A 21992-nucleotide genomic window follows, 5' to 3' on the forward strand; every position below is an offset into this window, starting at 1 on the left:
GTCTAACAAACACTTTGCGTATAGATGTTTCAAGGTTTACTAAATTGTCCGTGGTACTTCTGTTCTTACGAAATCCACTCTGATGTGGTGAAAAGTAATCCTTTTCCTCTAAGAGGAACATCAAACGTCCGTTTACCATTCTCTCAAAAAGTTTACAAAGACAACTCGTAAGAGAGATTGGTCTGTAATTAGAGGGATTCTTGCAGTCTTTGCCTGGCTTGGGAATGGGAATAATAATTGATAGCCTCCAAGAGTCAGGAAATGTATGTTCTGTCCATATTCTGTTAAACAGATTCAGAAGATTACTGAGGGAATTGTCTGACAGATTTTGAATCATGCTGTAGTAGATTTTATCCGGGCCTACAGCAGTATTCCCGAGCAAGACATCGCTCCATGTAATTCGATTTTGGTGAATGGCACATTATATTCCTCATTCAATTGTCCGGTTTGGGAAATGGAGAGTTCACCCCCCCTCAGAACTTCTGTAGCACTATCAAAGCGGGAATACTCATTTGCAGCAAAAACATCATAGCCAACTTCTGCCCAGACCTCAGCACCGATCACATCACTACCGTTCTGCTTACTCACGGCAATAACCGCCTTTATCTCTCATCAGTCTACTGTTCACCAAACGATGACATACACCATCTGATTGATGAAATGCAGTACATACACCCCAAAATTAGTGCTTTCCCCTGGGTTACTTCTGGGGATTTCAATGCAAAATCCCCAGTCTGGCACAGCCCAGAAGAAGACCCCCGCGGTTTTTCTATTTGCGAGTATATGTCAAGGAACCAAATTGTTTCCTGCAATACCAGCCCACTCCCGACCTTCTTCTGCACTCGTGGGAAAAGTTGGGTCGATCTGTGCCTAGCTAATGACAAGGCCCACAAGCTCGTCACCTATTGTAGCACTCTGGAAGAAAATAGCTTGAGTGACCATAGGTACATTAAGACTTACATTAAAACCAGCAACCCTATAAATATCAATAACAACATCACAATCAGGAAGACTAACTGGACCACTTTTCAAGATCTCTTCAAGCAGTTCTGGGCAACCCCAATTCAGGGGATCCTCTCGGACATTACCAACGTTGAGGAGCTAGCCGACCATTTAACCACTTCTATATTGAACTCTTACCACTACTCTACCACCATAAAAGAGATAAATCATAGTAATGCACCATGGTGGAACAACACGCTTAATAGACGAAGACGCAATGTCAGGCGCCTTTATAGGCTTTTTAAAAGAGAAAACAACCCAACGCTCAAAGAGATCAAAAAGACAAACTACCTTGAAGAGTTTCGCGTCTATAAAACCGAAATTAACACAGCGAGGACGCAGGCATGGAAAAAGTACTGCAGCGAGATTGGCAATAAGAGCGCATGGAGTGATCCCTATCACACGGTGCTTAAGCCAAGAAAAGCTACAAGTATCCCTGTTAATATCAAAAGGGAGGATGGTACATTTACATCAGAGCTTTCAGAAGCCTATAAACACCTTCTCGACACACATTTTCCTTTGGATGATTCCAGCAAAGACAACTACACTCAAACTAGCATCAGGAATAGTGTCTTAACTCATCCAAACTCTAACAACGATGTCCCTTTCACTTTTGCCGAAGTCCGTGCAGCAATTTTCACCATGCGCAACAAGAAGGCCCCAGGTGTTGATGGGATTACACCCCTCATGGCTAAAAAGGCATACGAAGCAGTTCCTATCGCCTTTGTTTACACTTACAACAAATGCCTTGAAAACCAACAATTCCCCACCTCCTGGAAAAACGCCGCAATCAAGTTCATCCCTAAAGTCGGCAAAGCAACACCAGATAAGGCGACCGACTTTAGGCCGATTAGTCTTTTACCAGTCTTGGGCAAAGCCCTAGACGGGCTCATAATCAACCGTATTAACCACTACCTCTACTGCAATAACCTCCTCCATAATAACCAGTTCGGCTTCGTCCCAAAAAAGTCCACCTACCACGCCCTACATCATGCCATGCAATTCATCGCTAAGGCCTGGGACATCAATCACCATGTGCTCATGGTTTCTATTGATTACAGTAATGCTTTTAATTCACTCTGGTGGCCATCACTTCTAAGCTCTCTCAAGCGGCACAAATGCCCTAGCAACCTTTATAACATCCTGAAAGACTATCTCAACAACAGGTCTGTAGGAAGTTATGACCTAGACCCACCGATTATACAAAATATGACGCGCGGCTGCCCGCAGGGCTCTAGGTCGGGCCCAGGGCTATGGAACATTATGTATGACGAGCTTCTTCGAATCAATCCAAGCAACATCAGCGTGCCCTGGGTCCTTCAGGGCTATGCGGATGACACCCTTCTGATGCTCTCGGGCAGAAATAGTGAAAAGCTTCAGGAGGAAGCTAACAAACTTTTAAACGTCATTCACACTTGGAGCGACAACAACAAGCTTACAATCAATACAGACAAGTCAATCTGTATGCTAATGTCACGGGGGCGCCAGCTACAGAAACCCCCCTCCTTAAAGATAAACGGCATAAAAATCAAGCACACGAACAAACTAAAGTATCTCGGCTTAATTCTAGATCAAGGCCTCAAATGGAATTATCACATTGACCATGTCTGCAGTAAAGCGGCCAAATTAGCGAACCTTTTGTGCTATCTAGCTGGTAAAAACTGGGGGCTTAATGTTAACAACCTAATCCACATTTACAAGCAGGCCATAGAGCCTATTATCCTGTATGGCACGCCGATCTGGGGAACAGCTGCTTCCCGGGCTCATATCAAACGCGCCCTTGACAAAGTCCAACGAATCTGCTTACTTCGCATATCCGGCGCTTATAGGACATCACCAACGGCATCGCTGCAAGTTATTACTGGTCTCCCTCCGCTCTTCCTCAGGGCTCAAGCCATCATGGCTTTGTGGAGGTTAACCCACCTCAACATGACCACTCAAAAAAAGAAAGATTTCATCAACTACCTCCGCATTGGCCTCTTGCCAAACCTTGATATGGACTCGCTCTTTAACCTAAATTGTAAAACCCGAACTAAAACTTTTTATCCATCACCTCTTCACCCGGCCAAGCAGCCCATCATCTACATCAACAACGACCTCGGCACGTCCTTCTCCACTCAAATCGTCTATACTGACGGTTCTAGGTCCAAGGACGGTGTGGGAGCCGGCCTGGCCCACTACTCTACCCACAACAATACATTTATCCACCGTGAAAGCTTCCACCTTGCCGGCCACTGCACTATAATGCAAGCCGAGCTTTATGCAATCTACAGAGCCCTTCAGTACGTCAACACCTCCCGCAACCTCAGGAACAGCCGCATTGTCATCTGCTCTGATAGTCGTGCTGCTCTCCTTAGCCTCAACACCAACAAAAGTGGCGGCAATCTCCAGAGGCTCATCATCCAAGAATTGATCAAATGCAACAACAGGGTCATTTTCCTATGGACCCGATCCCACGCCGGCGTCATAGGAAATGAAGAAGCAGACCGCCTTGCAAAAGAGGGGGCCTCCAACTCATCTATACTCGCCTACGATGACATTCCTTTAATAGCAACAAAACACCTAATTCAAGACACGGCCTTTGGCATCTGGCAACGCCTGTGGGACGAAGGTAATACAGGCAGAACCACCTACAGCTTTTTTCCGAACATCCATAACAGACTAAAACTAAACTACGTCACAGTTAACTTTATCACCAGCCAGCTGTTCACCAATCATGGCAACTTTCAAGGATATCTACACCGGTTCGGCCACAGTGACACCCCCCACTGCCAGTGCGACAACATGTCTGTTCAAGACAACGAACATCTAATATTCAAGTGCAGCAAGTTCGACCATCTGAGGTATAACCTATTCAGGACGGTCATACAGGAAGGCCATAACTGGCCATGTGAACTCAGTGAACTAGTGCACAATAAGAACACTTATAAGGAACTCATGGCTTTTATCGAAGCCACAAAAGCTCTGGACTTACGTTTAAACTCCTAGCACTTCTCGCGTTTATTACTGTTTACACTTTATTTCTGTTAGTACTCATCTACTGTTACGAGTTCTCTAATGTCACGTGTCCTTATATTTACTGTAAATTTTGCATGTATTTTATTTTATGTTACTGGTATTAATCTTATTTTTTTTTTTTTTTTTTTTTTTTTTTGTATTATTCGACCCGCGATTTAATTTTTCGCAGACTCACACTCTGCGTCTTTATGTATACTTTTTTATTATATTATTCATTAATATTGTCATAATTTTCTCAACTCGGCAAATGTTAGCCGCAGTTTCTGTACGCATGGAAAATGTCCATGTTTTGTAAATATGTATATAATTGCTTTTTAAATAAACACTCGGTGCGGCTCATGACCTCCCCTTCCTCTTATCACTTCTTTTCAAACTCTTCACCCCCTTTCGGCCTCTGCCAAAGCAACTTTCTCTTAAACTAACTCCTTCTCATTTCTTTTCATCCCCTTCGAGGATATACCTATGAGTAATGCCTCCTATCACCTTTATAATAATCTATAATCTATAATAATCTATATTCCTCATTAGATGAAGAGTGAAAGTTTAAGTACTGTTTTTCACTTTGGGCTTTATAAACCTGAAAATCCCTCGTATACATAGTATTGCTGGATGAAGAGGAAAACGTCTCACCCAACAAATCAGCAATATCTTGTATATCACTGATTATTGTGCCATTATTTTCCAACATGGACAGGGAGTGAGAAGCATATTTCCCATTAATTTTATGGATTTTATCCCAGACTGCTCTTGAGCTGGTGGAAGATGTTATGCTGGATACATACTTCCTCCAAGAATCCCTTTGGCTTTGCCTTCTGATTCTTCTGGCATTTGCCTTTGCTTTTTTAAAAGCAACCAAATTGTTAGCAGTGGGGTATCATCTGAAAATCCCCCATGCTTTCTTTTGTTTTTTAAATGCTGCCTTGCAATTCTGATCCCACCATGGTTTTGGATGCTTCGGATATCTGGTTGATGTTTTCCCCATTGTTTTTTCAGCTGCCTGAATAATACTGGAAGTGACAACTTCGACTGCATCATTGATATCAGCAGTATTGACCATTTCCTCAGTGATGTTAGCCAAAGAGGAAAATGCAGGCCAATCTGCCGTTTCAAGTTTCCAGCGTGGTGGACGGACTGTTTCACAGCTTTCTCTGCCTCGGTATTTTAGAAATATTGGGAAGTGGTCACTAGAGTGAATTAGATCCGACCCCCCATGTAAATGTTGAAAACAAGTTTGGACTAGCTAATGATAAATCAATGGCAGTGAGTGTTCTTGTTGGGGCATGGAAGTATGTCACTTCTCCGGTGTTAAATATATACAGTTGGTGATTGCCTATAAATCTCTCAATGGCCCTGCCACGACAATTGATGTCGGGACTGCCCCACATTGGATTGTGGCCATTGAAATCACCAAGTAAAAGAAGTGGAGTTGGCAGCTGTTCAACCAAGGCATCCAATTCATCGTCATTGACTCTGACATCTGGCGGCAAGTATATAGAACAAACTGTGACAGTAACGCCAATTGAAATTCTGACTGCCACGGCTTGCAGCTCTGTTGTTATTTGTATTGGTAATAACGGGATGCGGTTCGAAACCAGTATAGCCACACCTCCACTGGCACGGTTGTGGCTATCGTCATCCTTACGATAAAGATTGAATCCTTTTAAAGGAATCTTTTCTCCAGGTTTCAGATGGGTTTCCTGGAGTGCCACACAGAGAGATGAGGTAGATAATGTCAAGTGTTTAATGTCAGAAAAGTTGTTGCGGAAACCACGACAGTTCCATTGGATTATTTTGTAATCCATTATGTGTTTGAGGCAGCATTCTTCGCAAAAGTGTCCCTCTTCAATTTCACAGAGGATTTTCCTTTTGGAGGTGAGGTTGGTTGTGTCACCTCCATATTATTCTCTTCATCAGAGATATCAGAGAACTCACTCATAGATTGAGCCTCTGATTTTTTTTATTTAGAGAGAGCTGCTTTCACTCTGTTTGTTTAATGGGTTCTTACTAGCCTTTTTAGAACCCAGGTTTCTTGTTGTTACCCCTGTTTTAGGTAAGGGGGTTTTTGGTTTTACATTCTCCTTTTCTGGTGTTTCTTTTGATGGGATCAGCAAACATTTTGCATGGCAAGTGAAAGATTCTTTTGGGAAAACAGAAATGTCTGTCTGAACTCCACATGTATTTGTGGATTTCAGAGCAGCAGCAAATGTTTTTTGTTTCAGTGGTGCACTTGAAGTGACCATGCGATGTGCCTCTGGGTAGGATAAGTTGTTTACTGTTTTTACACGCTGTATTTCTTTCTCTCTCTGCCATGCAGGGCATTTCCGAGAGTATGCAGGATGGGCATCTTTGCAGTTCACACAGCATGGGGTACTTTTACATTCTGTACTATCGTGACCTTCAGTCCCACACTGTGCACATGCGCTTTTTCCTCGGCAGGATGTTTGTGAATGTCCAAATCGCTGGCATTTAAAGCAACGCAGTGGATTTGGAACATACGGGCAAACTGGGCAGCGCAGATAACCGGCTGTAATAACAGATGGCAAAGTCGGTTTATTAAATGTCAAAATAAGATGTTTCGTAGGAATGAACTTGCCATCCCGACGAATGGAGATGCGTCAGACAGCAGTGACGCCTTGGTCTGAAAGACCGATCTGGATATCTGATTCATCTTCAGACATCAGATCGATCTCTGATATGACACCACGTGATGAATTTAGACTTCCATGTGGTGTGACTGTAATTTCAATTTCTCCTAAATTCTTTGTAGCTAAAAGTTTTGCAGATTGTTGAGGTGAGGCAGTTTCTACAAGTAGGTCCCCTGACCACAGTTTCTGTATTTTCTTCAGGTGCCCAATGGTTGATTCGAATAACTTCTGTATCAAGAAAGGGGAGCATTTTGACAGAGGTTTTTCTCCAGTAGCATCCAGTAGCCAAGTAAGATGGCTGACTGGTAGTGTTTTTATTTGTATTTTTAAGCGTTTCTAGATTTTTTGAGGTTTTAGAATCCATGTTTAAAAATAACTATTCAGCTCCTAGTGACCCCACCCACCATGGGGCCCAACAAGGGGATGCTGTCACATGGGAGACTTCCATAGACCGTCACACCAGGGTTTCCCAGGAGCTATACCCTCATAATGCAGTCAGGAAGAGCACATCTTGCCTGACGTGTCCGCCCGGTCTGCATTGATCGGTTGACTCCAAGCCGAGGTCAACAATGACTCAACGACCAGCCGATTGACTCAAACAGAGCCTGATTTGAGCCTCCCGTCTATCCGAAGCAGGGGCCAAAGCAGTGTGTTGGGGACGCTATGTTGCCCCTCAACTACCAGGATCCCCCTTTCCGGCGTACGGGACACCACGCACGGCAAACACGTGGGTGGGCGTTCAGATCCCAGGGATGGTAAAGGAGGGTTACTAAACCATCTCTGGGAGGTCCCCTCACCACAGATAGGAACCCAAATCGAGGGGATGGAAGACGGTACTCAGAAAAAAGGAAAAATAATGTACAAAGTAAGGAAAGATTGAATATAAAATTCACAAAAAAATGGAATCAGTTGGTGTTAACAAAAGCAAATAAGACTAAGCAAATGGTAATTATGGAAAGAAAAAGATATAATGAAGCCATTAAGGATTATATTAGAAAGACTGAATGTGATATTGTAGATGAAAGGATTGTAACGGTAATGGACAACAAGGTTAAAAAACTTGAGAGAACACTGCTGGCAACACATCTGCCATTCTTAAAAAGATCACATAATCCTAGCCCCTGGACGCCCAGAATCTTTGCATTTGTAAAAATGCATAAGGAAAACAAGGAGATTTGGCTGGTAGTTGAAATTGCAATGCACCAACCTTTATACTGGAGAAGCGACTAAAAAGTACATCTATGAGAAAATGGAGGATAATGTGTATGTGGCGCATGATCCAAATAAGCTGGTAAAGGAATTACAAGATTTGGCTTTGATGAATGATGAAGTAGGGATGGACAGTAATGGATTTTAAATGCATGTACCCATCCACGAATCTAACTTCTTGCTTCAATGCCCTTATTGAATTTATGATCCAGCATAATCCAGATTTATCAGCATATATGGAGGGTTTAAATAAGCTAGCAGATTTGATGTGCTTCCATTCATTTTTTGGATTCAATGGCGTAATGTACAAACAGAAGAAAGATGTCCCAATGGGCAGTCCCATGTCGGACTCTTATGCGAGTTGGTAGTGCGTCAACTGGAAAAGGAGGTCCTAGGAACATTCGGAGAGGACATAATATTCTACAAGAGATATGTGGATGACATGTTAATAATTTGGAAGGACAAACGAAGGATTGAAGAATTTTTAATTGCAATAAACAACAATCGTCACGGATTAAGGCTAAAGCTGGAACACAAAAGCCGTATGCATCTACATTTTTTAGACATTAGTATACAGTTTAAAATGGGTAGTATACAAATGGCTGTGTACTTAAAACCCATGCTTGCGCCACTGTACATACCAGCGTGGTCAAATGATCCGTTTAAGTATACGATATCGGCGTTCAAGGTGCTTATTAAAAGAGCATTCTTGCATTGCACTAATGTACAAGATCGACTTAGGGAGATAAGCAGAATCAAGAAAGTGGCAAAAGGTTTGGGATTCAGAACAACTGCAATCAAAGAATTGATCAAGAGTTACAGACAACATGGAAGCAGATTAGATAATAGGAGGGATAGTATCAACAAGTTCACATACAGTAGGAGAATGGAGGGAGTGATGGAAGAATTATGTAGATATAAAAACATGAGAACGGTATATAAAAGAGCACCAAACATATACAGACTGCTAAGGAATGATAAAGACAAAGTAAGAATGCAAGATAAAACCGGGGTCTATAAAATTCCTTTTGAGAATCAGCAATTGGGAGTGACAAAAGATTATGTTGGGATCACTAGAAGAAACTTGGCAACACATATAAGAGAGCACAAATGTGATGTGAATAAAGGACATAATAACACCGTTTTGGCAGTCATGGCACAAACAGAAGGAGCGAACGTGAAGTGGGATGAAGCAAGAATAGTTAGGGCAGTCCACTCTCTGATGATTGTGTCGGGTATGGAGAAAATAGAAATATATAAGAGTAAAGTGAACAATAATTGCTTAAATGCAAAAGACACCAATGCTCTCCCAATGGTCTGGAAATACGTAATAGAAAAAGAAATGGGAGTTAAAAACCCGTAAAAGGATATGGCAGTTATGCTTTAACTAGTTTAATATATTTTTGATATAGTATTTTATTTTTACATTTGTTTTGTTATATAATGTACTAGCTGTGCCCGCGGTTTTGCCCGCGTGGAATTCAGTTTGTGACTATAACAGTATCAGTAAAAAATCAATATACAAATTTTTATTACTCTTTTAAAGTAAGTATTTTTATTCAAAAATCACATAAACTTTCATTGTTAATTTTTTTAATATGTACATGAAAGTCGCGGGAAATTTTTTAGCATTTTTTTGTATTTTTTATATATGTTACAGTAAAAACCCGTTTTTAGTGAAAACGCGTTTTAACTAGTTGAAACTAGTTTTTACTGGATGTCATTGTTATAACCCGTTTTGTCTAGTTAAAACTAGAATTTACTGCTGTACACGTTTCGATTTTAGATAAAACTAAAATCAGACATTAACTTTTGAACTTTTAACATCAGTTGAAACTAATTTTAGCTACATAAATATGTTTGGGGGAAATAAATAAAGTGATGATTGGGATTAAAACATTTGTATTATTTAATACGATATTTATTAAAAATATTGGTCACACATCTGCGTTATTAACATTAATTAACCCTTTGTCCCTGAAGGCACCAATCGATCGGTACCCTCAGGCTTTTTAAGCAAAACTTTGAAGGTACCGATTCATCGTTACTTTGGTAAATATTGATTTTTGTAAAATTTATTAACAACAGATATAATCTCGTTCAATATGAAGTGAATAAAGTATAATAATTCATTATATTAGTTGATAGCAGTATAAAATTTTGATTTCAAACAAATGTTTGATATAATGTGCGATAATTTCACAACAAATAAACATACATGCATAAGTGTTATATCAAATTGTACAAAACAATATTCTACATCTTTCTGGCTCAGTGTCAGCAAACAACTATGTAATTAGACAATGTTAATTTTCACAAAATGTTACAAATTACCAAGTTTGTGTGTCAGTTCTGATATATATTATTTTTTTTCTTATAAATTTTTCTAATAAAATGCATTGAAAAATATCATATTTAAAACTAAAGGTATTAACAAATGTAAGTGATTTTTTTCATATAGATATAACGATAATTTGATTTTTGGTGAACTTTTAAAATATCATCGCCTGACTGACCTATACTGCCCTAGGAGGGATCGCAAAATAAACGTAAACAAGATGTCCGGGGAAAAGGGTTAAAGCGATACGAAATTCATCATACACTATAGGAACGTGTTAGCTGAATGACCTTGGTCAAAACAGTTTTTACTAAGCCATTTTGTTAAAACCCGTTTTGTCTAGTTAAAACTAGTTTTAACTCAAATTCATTTTTGACTAGCAGTAAATTCTAGTTTTAACAATGACATCCAGTAAAAACTAGTTTCAACTAGTTAAAACACATTTTCACTAAAAACAGGTTTTTACTGTAACATATATATTTATATTTTATTTTGTATTTTTTATTTGTAATTTTTTGCGATTATATATTCCACTCTTTTGTATTTTGTAATTTCTGTTGTTATCTGTGATAGACATATTTAAATTTATTAGTGGCTTAGAGCTTCTCTGTACACAATGTTTGACGTCATGTTATCATGTTATTTTTTGGTAGCAAAATGTACTGTTTGTGGAGTTCCAACTTGTGATAAATGAACATATAGTTGGCCATGGGAAAAACACTGTTTTTGTAGGTCGATTCCAACCAAAGAGAAGGTTTGTCCCTGGGACTTATTAATAGTCATCACAAATGATGTTTTTATGAGAAATTGCAGCCGTTTGAAAGATATCGGGAAGTCCGTGGGAATCATTGGAATCCTCGGGATGTTTGCCAACTGGCCAGCTGCAGGGCCAGTGAGGATGGTCGCCACAATTAAGTTGTCTTTTAAGTCATTAATTAGTAGCCTTGTGCCATTGCACACGTTAGGAGGGCTTAAATTTCTTAAAAGCATGATAGGCGTACCAACTTTTAATGGTAGTTCGTGAGATGGCAAGCCAGAAGGATTAAGCAAATTTAAAAATTCTTGTGGATAGTGGACTGCATCCTCGATATTAGTGATTGTGTAAATCGACTTACAGTTTTTGATTTGGCCAGGGACTTTTTTGTATAATTAGATTGCTGATTTCATTGACAGTGTCGTTCCTAGGCGATACTATTGCCCTTGAACACAGCCAATGAAAGTCTCTTTCGAGTAAATTTTCAAGGCCAGAATATACTGCATCTATAAGATGCTGCAGACTGTGGACTATCCATCCTAGTGTCTCATTTAGAACGATTTCAGCACAGTTAGTGCTCAAATTTGAAGAAGAAAAAAAACTCCTCCCACAACAACTACTCAAACTTGGAAAAAGTTGTGTGTCTCTCTGCTAACATAGGCTCTCATGTTAGTTCGCAAGTTCAGGTTTTGAATGGAACTCCATAAGGGAGCTGATTTAAGGCATGCTTTGATGATATCTGCATGTGTCCCTTTTGTAACTACAGGGAGTGTCTGCCGAAAATCACCAGCAAACACAAAGTAACTCCCCTCATAATGGCGCTCGAGTTTCTAAGGTCCTTTAACGTTCGGTCCACAGCTTCAACATGGGCTCTGTGACTCATGGTACATTCGTCCCACATTATCAGCGATGCGTCCTGTAACAATTTTCCAAGAGGCCCATTTTTGCGTGTGGAACATACAGATTGTTGCTCCAGAGATACTGATAATGGGAGTTTGAATGTGGAGTGTGCAGTTTTCCTGTCACTCAATAGAGTAGCAGCAATCCCTGAAGAAGCAACTGCAATGGCTATTTTTCCAGATTGCCTTACCTGTGCTAGTAATAAATTGGTGAGGAATGTCTTTCCCGTGCCTCCTGGGTCGTTCAAAAAAAATATTTTGCCTCTATTGTTTGTCACACTGTCAATTATTGTATCAAACGCCTGTAATTGATCTGTGACTAATTTTGACAAATTTTCATTGACAAAATCTGTTAACTCAGTGACGCTGTACTAATGTACTGTACCAGCCATGTACCCATCGCATCATTTCGTGAACGAATAGGAGAGGGTAATCCAAAATCACTTAAACTTTTGTCATTCAATTCCAATAACTTATTATCAATTTGTATCAAACCTTCGTTGTACATATCGTCCTTGAAAGGCAAAGTAAAATCCTGATTTTGGTGTCGAATTCTGTGTCTGATGTCTTCACAAAAATCTTCTTTGAAGTTGTCCCACAATTTTAATGGTTCAGATGGCTGACAAAATAGTAGAATGCCTACAGACAACTCCCTCAGCTTTAATGGACATTGCAAAATCGAAGCTTCTCTCAAAGTATTTTCCCAATGATCGTCAGTTTTGAGCAAACCTCTATCTCGGCAAGCTGATTGATACGTTTCTTTGACAACTCCATTTACAGTTTTTAAGTCTTCGAATGAGGTTGGACCACGTACATGATGCAGTAACATTCTGAGATAAAAACACTCAGTAAATCGTAATGATGGTGGACTGCACGCCGATCTCTTTCATAAGCAAGAAACGAGAAAATTCACATCCAGGCGTTAAGTGTTAACGAATATCACTATAATCACTAGCACTTTTGACAAAACTATTTTCGTCTTCCTCAGGTGGATAAAAACGGATAAAATACTCTTTCGAATCAAAAAATTTTCGAAATGCAAAAACCGCTTTAGAACTTTGGAACACACTCACCGATGGAACAGAGCGAGAAGAAATTTAAACGTGCGCGCTGAAGAAGACGAAAATAGTTTCGTCGAAAGCACTAGTGATTATAGCGATATTCGTTAACACTTAACGCCTGGACGTGAATTTTCTCATTTCTTGCTTATAAAAACACTCAGATTGAGAAGGATATACACCACATATTCTTCCCAAAGCAGTGTCTTTCTTTATGCCTGGATGCCCATCAACATTTTGCCCGCACCTTCTTCTTGAAAATTTGTTATTAGCCCACGTATAATAGTGTGGGACTTTGTGGTACAATAGAGTTTTTGCAAATTCATCCGTGTTGCAGAGCTCGAAGAAAGCTAAAAGTGTGGTTTTGCGTGGGTTTTGGGCAAGTTGTTGCACCGTTCCTGCTGTGAAGTACACCCTTTGACAGTTTTCTAAGTGTACGGCCAAATGCACAACAGTAGGATACGACTCGTGATCGGAAATTCTAATATTCTCCAGACAGATTCTGATGTACTTATGTACCGGCCATTTAAATAGTTTTCCACCTCGTCATGAGGATTTCTGACGCTGAAAGTAGTTTGGTCTGATCCTTTATTTATATATTTACATATATATTTGATCGCCTGAACTGAATGGCAGTATTCCACGTTAATGTGGGCGTTAAATGATCGACACAATATTGGAGAATACGGGACAATCCACCTACTGTCTATAGTAACCGTTCTTCCTCTGATGTTCAAGGTAGCATTCTGACCTCCATTTTCAGCGTCACAGCGACGATATACCAGATACCCATCCTCTCCGGTCTGGGTGTCATTGACGAAACACAGAGGGTATTTTTTTGAACAAATACAGTTTTTCATACACGGTGATGTTACATTTTAATCTCCACAGGGTCCATGCACCGTATTTTTGGTTACAATATCAAATAATGCAAGATCGTCATCTTTATCCGGTAATTCAGAAACTATTACACTGTCAATTTCATCTGGTTGTATTTTTCTTTCCAACCAAAACAACATATGACAGTGTGGTGATCCGCGTTTTTGCCACTCAACACTGAGCATATGGCATTTGACTTTACCGAATATCTCGTCTTTTGTGAATAACTTGATAATTTTCTTCATCTTTAAATGGAATACCCTGGAAATTATGTCATGACGATCAAATGACCGCTGGCCAGGTAACAGCTGTTTCTTAATCTGTGGCCATTCCGGGTTGCAAGTAAATGTCACAAATAAATCGGGTCTCCCGTAGTTTTGGACGGGGTTTTTTCGTGCATATAACGCGGGGATCCTGTGAAAGTTGAAGGCAAGATGACGTGTTGTCCAATATTTGCAGGGTTTACATTAGCATCCTGATTTAAAGCATCTCGTAGATGTATATAGTAGTCAGCTCTCAGTTGTTGTTGATTTTGACATATGTAATTTAGTCTTTCTGATATCATTTTGACCATCATTTCGACACAGTATTGACTGAACAAATCTCTGTAATAATGTAAGGGATTAAAACAGTCAGCTCTGATCATCATCCTATATGCATAAAACTGCATACATGAAACAGTTTTATTCCTCGCTGAATTTTGTTGAGGGATTGTCAAATAATAACCATCTTCACCTTTTACAAACATTAAAGGGTATTCCAAGGGATCGTACACATGGTGTAATTCAGATACTCTTTTTAGGTGGCCATCTTTACAATGAATCACTATATCCCTAGGTCCTTTGTCTTCGTCGACTAATAAGACTGCAACTTCGTTTACTGTAGGTGAATTGTATCTTCCTTGATGTTGATTTTGGGGGGGTGCGGTCAGCATAAATTATTAATTTTAAGTTGTCCAATGAAAAGTTATGCTGTAAGTTGTATTTGAAACTGCAAATGTATATATTATGGCTGCTTAATGCAGACTGCAACTCATTGATTAAATCTATTTTTAGGTTGGAAGCAATATTAGATCGCAATGATAATTGATCGGCATCAGATATGAAATAAATCTGTAGAAACTGCGGACTTTGACCTGAAGGTGGGTGGAGACTACCAATCAAATGGTACACCTGCCCTTCTACCTTAAATGTAGACAAAGTTTCCTTCGTGAATTTCTTTAGCACCGAATGATGTCATCTGAAACAGTGTATTATACCTGGGTATGTTATTTAAAAAATGCGCAGATAATGGATGACTGCCTGACAAAAGATCTTTTATTGGTTGTGGTGGTTCCTGTATATTAGGGAGAACCACTTTGCCTCCAGCACAACACATACCATTTGGTTCATCACTCCATTTTTTAGCAAAGCACTTAGGGCAAGTTTTGTTCATTTGTCCAATTCTTAGTGTTTTGCTGAGCATAATCTATATTTGGATCATAATTGAAAGCTGATCTATTCCCGTGAGCAACAACACGTGCATCTGAGACATGCTGTCTAAAGCTAGCAAGCTGCTCGGAGCGATGACAGCTAGATTCCCTAGCACGGGCCTGCGATGCTCTTATATTTTGGCAAGCAAGTTGCTGCGAGCCTTCCGCTCTACATATTTTAGCTGCTCTTGTCCAAGATGTTTGCCGTGAAAGTTTTGGTTTTCTTTTAGGCATGTTGTTAAATTTTTCTACGTATTTGTCAATGAAAACACAATTTCGGACACATGTGCTGCAAATCTTGCCAACCACGCGACTATTTTGTATACATACGCGTCTTGCTCCTTGTCACCCGCTGACACCAAAAATATAACACTTACCCTAGATGATATCTTTTAATTTATATGAGTGTTTAACGGAATTTACATCCAAACTTAGTTACCTCTTTATAATACAGTAGAGCATCGATTATCCGACCCCCAATCAGCCGTCACATCGGTTAACCGACCATGTTCTAGTTGGCAAATTCAAGTGTCCACTAGTGATGTGGAGCTACAATATTTGGCTATGTATTGGCTACTTTATTATTATTTTTGTTAAATTTTTGCGTGTTTTAGCTGGCAACATGGCTCGACCATAAAAGGGAGGCCAGTATTTCAACCAAACTTACTTTTCAATTTTTCTTTATTTTTGTATTTATTTTGTGCAAAATAAAAAAATAATTTTTAGCGATGATTATTATTTTAAAAAAAATTTTTAGGCTTAAAATCAATGAAAATTCAATGCGAAGTAGGTTAATAGCAATATACTAATTACATGGGATATACTAATATACTATACTAATAATGCATTTTTTCATACTTTTTGGTTATCCGTTTTTTCAGTTATCTGACCAACCCCGGTTCCCAATTGAGTCAGATAATCAATGCTCTACTGTATTAGTATAGAAGTATAGATAAAAACACATGCGTATTCAAATGCAACATTGTGTCAAAATGTCAAAGGAATCGGTAGGAACAAACGAATATCTATATAAATAAAAATGTAACAGATAGAAAATGATCTGCTTTAGTCCATCCTCACAGAAAAGCATAATGCCTCACAGAAAAGCAAACTTAGGTTGTCGGAGTTAGTGCCATCTGTTGGACATAAAAGCCTTAATCCTATATGATATCTTTTAATTTATATGAATGTTTAACGGAATAATATATAGCCTATGTCCACCCTGAAGGTCCATTCTAAATATTGGTGAAAGAATTTTTGAAATTGGATAAGTAGTTTTGGAGATTACCTGTTATAATCAAACTTAATTACCTCTTTATATATTAGTATAGATATAGATTAGTAATTTGTGGTTTATTTAATATTAAACCGTTTAATGTAATAATTTTCTAAAAATTTTCAAAAACTTTAAATTTCACGAGTATTCGAAAGCTTTGTGTTCGTTTGTGGAACTATAATTTCCTGATGATTGCCTATAAGAATAGGCTGAAAGCGTTTGAATATTAAATTGCAGTAAGCTCAGCAAGTGTTCTGGTGTTTAATTTAGTTGTACTTACAACTTAGTTTACTTACATTTTTGTAAAAAAAATTGTAATTTTTGTTGCACAAAACAATTAAAAAATGTTCTTTTCATAATATGCTTCACACTTATTAACAGCAGTAAAACTGTTTCATCTACATCGACGTAAATGCAGGTTCTAACACATTTTCCTGTAGGTCTCGTATCAATGGCTAATTTCAAAATTGATTCGCAATTTGTTAGTATGGTCGATATTCACATGAATTCCAAACTTCGTTACAACGTCTTTCTTTGTTGAGCCTTTATCAATTTCCTACATGTTAATTTTGTCCTATGGCAATTTTAGTAATGTTTAAACACTATATTAACAGCTCTTTAAATTCCAACTGGACAACTTATTAAATAAAATAAAACCTCACTAACCTCCAAAATTAGTCCAGCAGTTATCAAAATTATCACCTTTCTAATGTTTTTGATACTTGTTAATTGTAAATCATTTATCTGTCAACAACTGCATTTGGACCTAATCTCTCTCCCCCTTCTTTACAACCAACAGCTATGTGGGAGACAGATTACATGATGGTCTTAAAAGCTTATGACTAGTATCTCTCACACCTGGGCCACAGTTTTACAAACTGGACCCAAATGGAGTAATTGACTTAACAATCAATGGTTCTTACAAATTAAAAAAATTTGTTATATAAAAATTTAATTTCATTATTTAAAAGCAATTTCATATATACTTTTGGCTGAAAGAGCAGTATACAATGCAAAAACTCATTATACAGAGAAATTCACTATATAGAAGTTTGTAATATGGAAGTTTGACTGTTTAATTGTTATTATTAAAGAATTATAAAACAAAAATACAAAGAATTTGATGAGCAAAATAATATAGCCCACTATATAATATATACTGAATAATACAATTAAAGGAAATAATTTTTTAAATTTTTATTTGGTCTACTGGCACAATGCAGTGACGCTTAATCAACACTGGGCGAGTTTTCCATCTTTATTTAGTTAGTACGCTATTTTACATATGCGTTTCGGGCTTTCGCCCCTCTTCAGCTAACTCAGTTTAAAACACACACCTGCGAACAACATTTAACGGATTGGCAGGCGACAAAAAAGTGCATGACAATTATTACAGAATCTATAAATACAGTTCTCGTACGACGGTCATAGTAGCACAGTTGGTTTCCTCAAAATCCCAAGCATTAGCATATAGATAACATATCTTTTGCAGGGTGGATGAAACAAGGATTGGTTTTACAAAGGTTACGCCTAACAACAGCATTTGAAAGTAACAAGTTATAAAATTAAATAAAATAAGATAAAACACATTGTGCCAGTATACCAAATACAAACAACAACACGGTTTCGATAGTACCAAAAAATTTTTTTAATGTTAAAAGCTTCTTCTATTAAAAAAAATTAAAAGATCTAAGTAATATGGAACAAAAAACAATCCAAGAGTATATACAAATAGAGTTAAACTATAATTAGAATAAGTATAATTAATAAGGTCAAAATTATTAGATATGAGTACAGTAGAACCTCTATTATCCAGACAAATTGGGGATGAAGGTAATCCGGATAATCGAAAATATAATAATTGACAGTGAAAGACATGTACATACAGTATGAATAATTTTTATTTGTCTAGACTTACATATAGCTTCAATATTAAATTATTTTTATTAAGAAATTTAATTAACGATTTTTGTTTAAAGCTAGCTGTTCTTTTTGAAGCTGCTAAATCGTGAATACTTTTAAGACATATAAGTTGTCTTGAGTTACACTCTTCTTAGCTCTCAAACCACTTCATGGCGACATCTAAGCACTGAAAAGCTTCAGAATGTGTAGGACCATTATCTCTTACTTCGCAAATCTCTTCTTCGTCTTCTCGATCTTGTTCATCTGAGGCAGATACATCTTTATTTCCTCATCATTCAAAATTTGGAATCCAGGATCGTTCGCCTCGCAATTTAACCACTCGCTTACATAATCTTCGTCACATTCAGCAAATATTGAAATTTGTGCTATTGTTTCCGCAATGTCTCCTAACCACTTTCTACTGTGTTACTGGAATTTACTAATGGTCTTTTCAAAATTTTGTTCCATGCCTTCCATAAACATAAACAGTGTCGCAATTCTCCAAGTGCAAATCAGCAAATTCGTACAATTTTTGTTAATTTTGTACAATCCTGATAATCGAAAATCCAGATGATAAAGGTCCAGATAATCGAGGTTCTAGTGTAATTCTAAAATAAAATATTAACTAACCAATTATTTCAAAATCACTAAATTTATACTATAGATACAAGTGAGCATCATTTCTATCTGTACTACATATAATAAATATGTTAACTGATTAAAGAATTTATTTAGCCAAATTATTCAAATATCATCTATAAAGATGATTTTCAGAATCACAGATTTTGATCTTTATAGATCAAAATATGTAATAATTTTTTAATTGTTCTATGCAATATTTATGAAAATTTTTAAAGTACTTTTTTATATTAAGAAAAACTAATTTTTTAAATCTGAATGCCATTCCTCTCAAAGTAATATTTTCCTACATTTATACAGCAATCCTGCTGCCTATACCAAGCTTCAAATGCTTCTTGGAAGTCAATGTTTTGAAAATTCTGAAGTACTTTGAAAATTTGGAGTGGATCTCCTTGACTATATTGAAATGCCATTTCTTGAGCTTCAGTTTCATTTTGGATAACAAAAGAAAAATCACAACAGACTAAATCCAATGAGTAAGGAGGATGGAGGAAGAAATTTTTTTGCCAAGAACACTGGAATTTTGAAGTTTTGTGTGAAAACTTTGTCATGATGAAGGAGACATATTTGGTTGCACTAGAGTTCTGGTCTTTTGAGACAAATGACATTCAAAATCAACAAAAAATGTTGCAGTAAAAGTCTGTAACAAAAGTATCTAATTGGAAGGAAGAAATATCATCCCCTTACAATTAAAAAAAAATGATCAACATGCTATTTGTCATGCTCCTCACTTATCTTGCCTTCTTGGGTCTGAGATTGTGGCCTCATTCGTGGCTTAGTTGCCACAGGCCTCCTGAAGCATTTCAACAGTCTTTGTAGTAGAGTGGCAGATTTTCAGTTTAATGTAAAATTTAGTATTTGCTCAATTTTCAAGTTCATTCTTGAATCATAGCATAATACTAACAAAATGTTACAAAATTACATGTAGCAAACATTCTGGTTTGAAAAGCAACCTCACTTGGCTGACTGATGGTCAAATGTCTAAAGCATTGATTCTTGGTGGTAAAAAGACTTCTTTGTGCTATTGCCAAATAGTGGAAACAGTCCACTTTCTTTGAAAATTACACCATATGATTTCAGAAACAAGTAATAAAAGAAAAGATTGATGTTCATTAAGATATTTAAAATTAATTTGAAATTTAATTTATAAAAATAAACAAATTCTTACCTGTAAAGGAAGTTTAATAACATTTCTTTTTGTTTTTTTCAGAAACTGTTTAAGAGATCCACTTGACATATATTCAGTAATAAAAATAACTCTGGGTTTGTCCTCATCCTTGTCCATCCAATATTTATGGAACTTAACAATATTTGGATGTTCAAGTTGAGTTAGACTATCAAACACTTGACGTATTTTTTCCTGTAAAAATTAAGTAATATGTTAAATTCAATTTAGAAATATAAAATAATTCAGTTAAAATTGTGTATATACATAAAAGTAGAATATAAATATTTAAATTCATAAAAGTTTTAGTTATAATCATTGCTTTATTGAAGTAGTTGCATTCCCAGAAACAACCAATAAGTAAACAGGCACTTGAACATTAGCAAATGCATGAAGTATATTAACTTCAACAGAGAGTCTATGGACAAAACATCTATTCTATTCATGGATGATAGAGCTCCTTGTTACACTGCCAAAAAAAATTAGAATTGGCTGGCAACACAAGGCATCCTTTAACTTCCATAGGCTAGTCAGTCACCTGACATGAATTCCCTTGTTTACGTCTGGAATCTGCTGGGTATGACAACATTCATGAAAGCCTGCTTCCAGTGGAGAACTTTTAGATTGTGCCAAGTGGGCCAATATTCCACAAGCCAAGACAGTAGAACTCGTGGTTTCCATGTCCGACCAAGTAAGGTCTTGTGGTTTTGATATGAATATGTGACATTTGTACCACCTGGAACAGGCAAGGCTGATACAAAAAGTATACAACAAAAAACACCTCAAATATGCAGAAGCTTGGAATATATTCAAAACCAGTCACAAAGGCCAGGCAATCAACTTCAGGGAAGCAAGTAAGATCTCAGCAGCGTGGAGAAATAGCGTTTTGTAAGGAAGAAAGTTAATGATTCCAATAGCTTGTTACATGGGCATTGTATTTAATATACAATTGTACCTGGTTTTAATTAGTTCTATTATTCATGTGACGTCGTCACGTTATTTTTTTGTTATTTTGTTATCATAGCTTGTTGTGTATTTATTTTTATTTTTATTGTCAATCTCCCATTAGGAGATTGCGCACCTAAATATTTTTAAAAAGCATTCCACAACGATTTTTGTCGATAGTTCAAATTCCGGCAACATTCGATTATAGTTGTTCTTGAAAAAGGTTATTAAAAATAACCAAAAACGTTAGAAGAATAGTAAAAAACAGCTGTGGTATAAAGGTTTTTAAGAGTGTTTATTTATATTTCAAATGGACTTTAGTGCAAAAATTATACTGAATATTGTCAGTTGTCTGGGAAGCTACCCAGCCCTTTATTGTGTTAAGTCCCACATGTTGCAAGTAGTGACAGAGTCCACACTCCTGCCTATACCATTCAGTTACTGTTACACGCATTTATCGTCTTTTTTGTACAATGATAACTGTATGTAGTTTACCACCCAGTTGTGCAAAGCAGTACTGGGTATGTACATATCACTTGTACCTGATTAAAAGAAAAAAAAAGTACAACAAAGATGTGTGCTCAGATTCAACATCCTCACATAGTTTTTTGAAAAATCTTGCCTTCAATGGCCAATTTTATAAAGTTTACTACATGTACTACATATTCTGGTTCAATGCAGGACTCGGATATCTTGATGCAAGTGCTTCCCTGTGAATAATGCAATGGGAATACAGTGCATCAGTATCTTTGCTTCAAATAAGTGCTTGCAATCCTCCATAACATCCGGACA

At 37.4% G+C, this 21992-nt stretch overlaps 1 protein-coding gene across 1 annotated transcript in view; it reads right to left on the minus strand.

The window, feature by feature from the left end:
* Positions 1-21992, minus strand: part of Madm (MLF1-adaptor molecule) — a 115291-nt gene that overhangs the window by 73523 nt on the left and 19776 nt on the right. Inside the window, exon 3 of the mRNA XM_067280668.1 lies at positions 20259-20450. Coding sequence (XP_067136769.1) covers positions 20259-20450 — 192 coding nt within the window. The remainder of the gene's footprint in view (positions 1-20258; positions 20451-21992) is intronic.

Source organism: Centruroides vittatus, unplaced genomic scaffold, assembly GCF_030686945.1.
Source record: "Centruroides vittatus isolate TY-2023 unplaced genomic scaffold, ASM3068694v2 contig_89, whole genome shotgun sequence".
Classification (NCBI taxonomy): Eukaryota; Metazoa; Arthropoda; class Arachnida; order Scorpiones; family Buthidae; genus Centruroides; species Centruroides vittatus.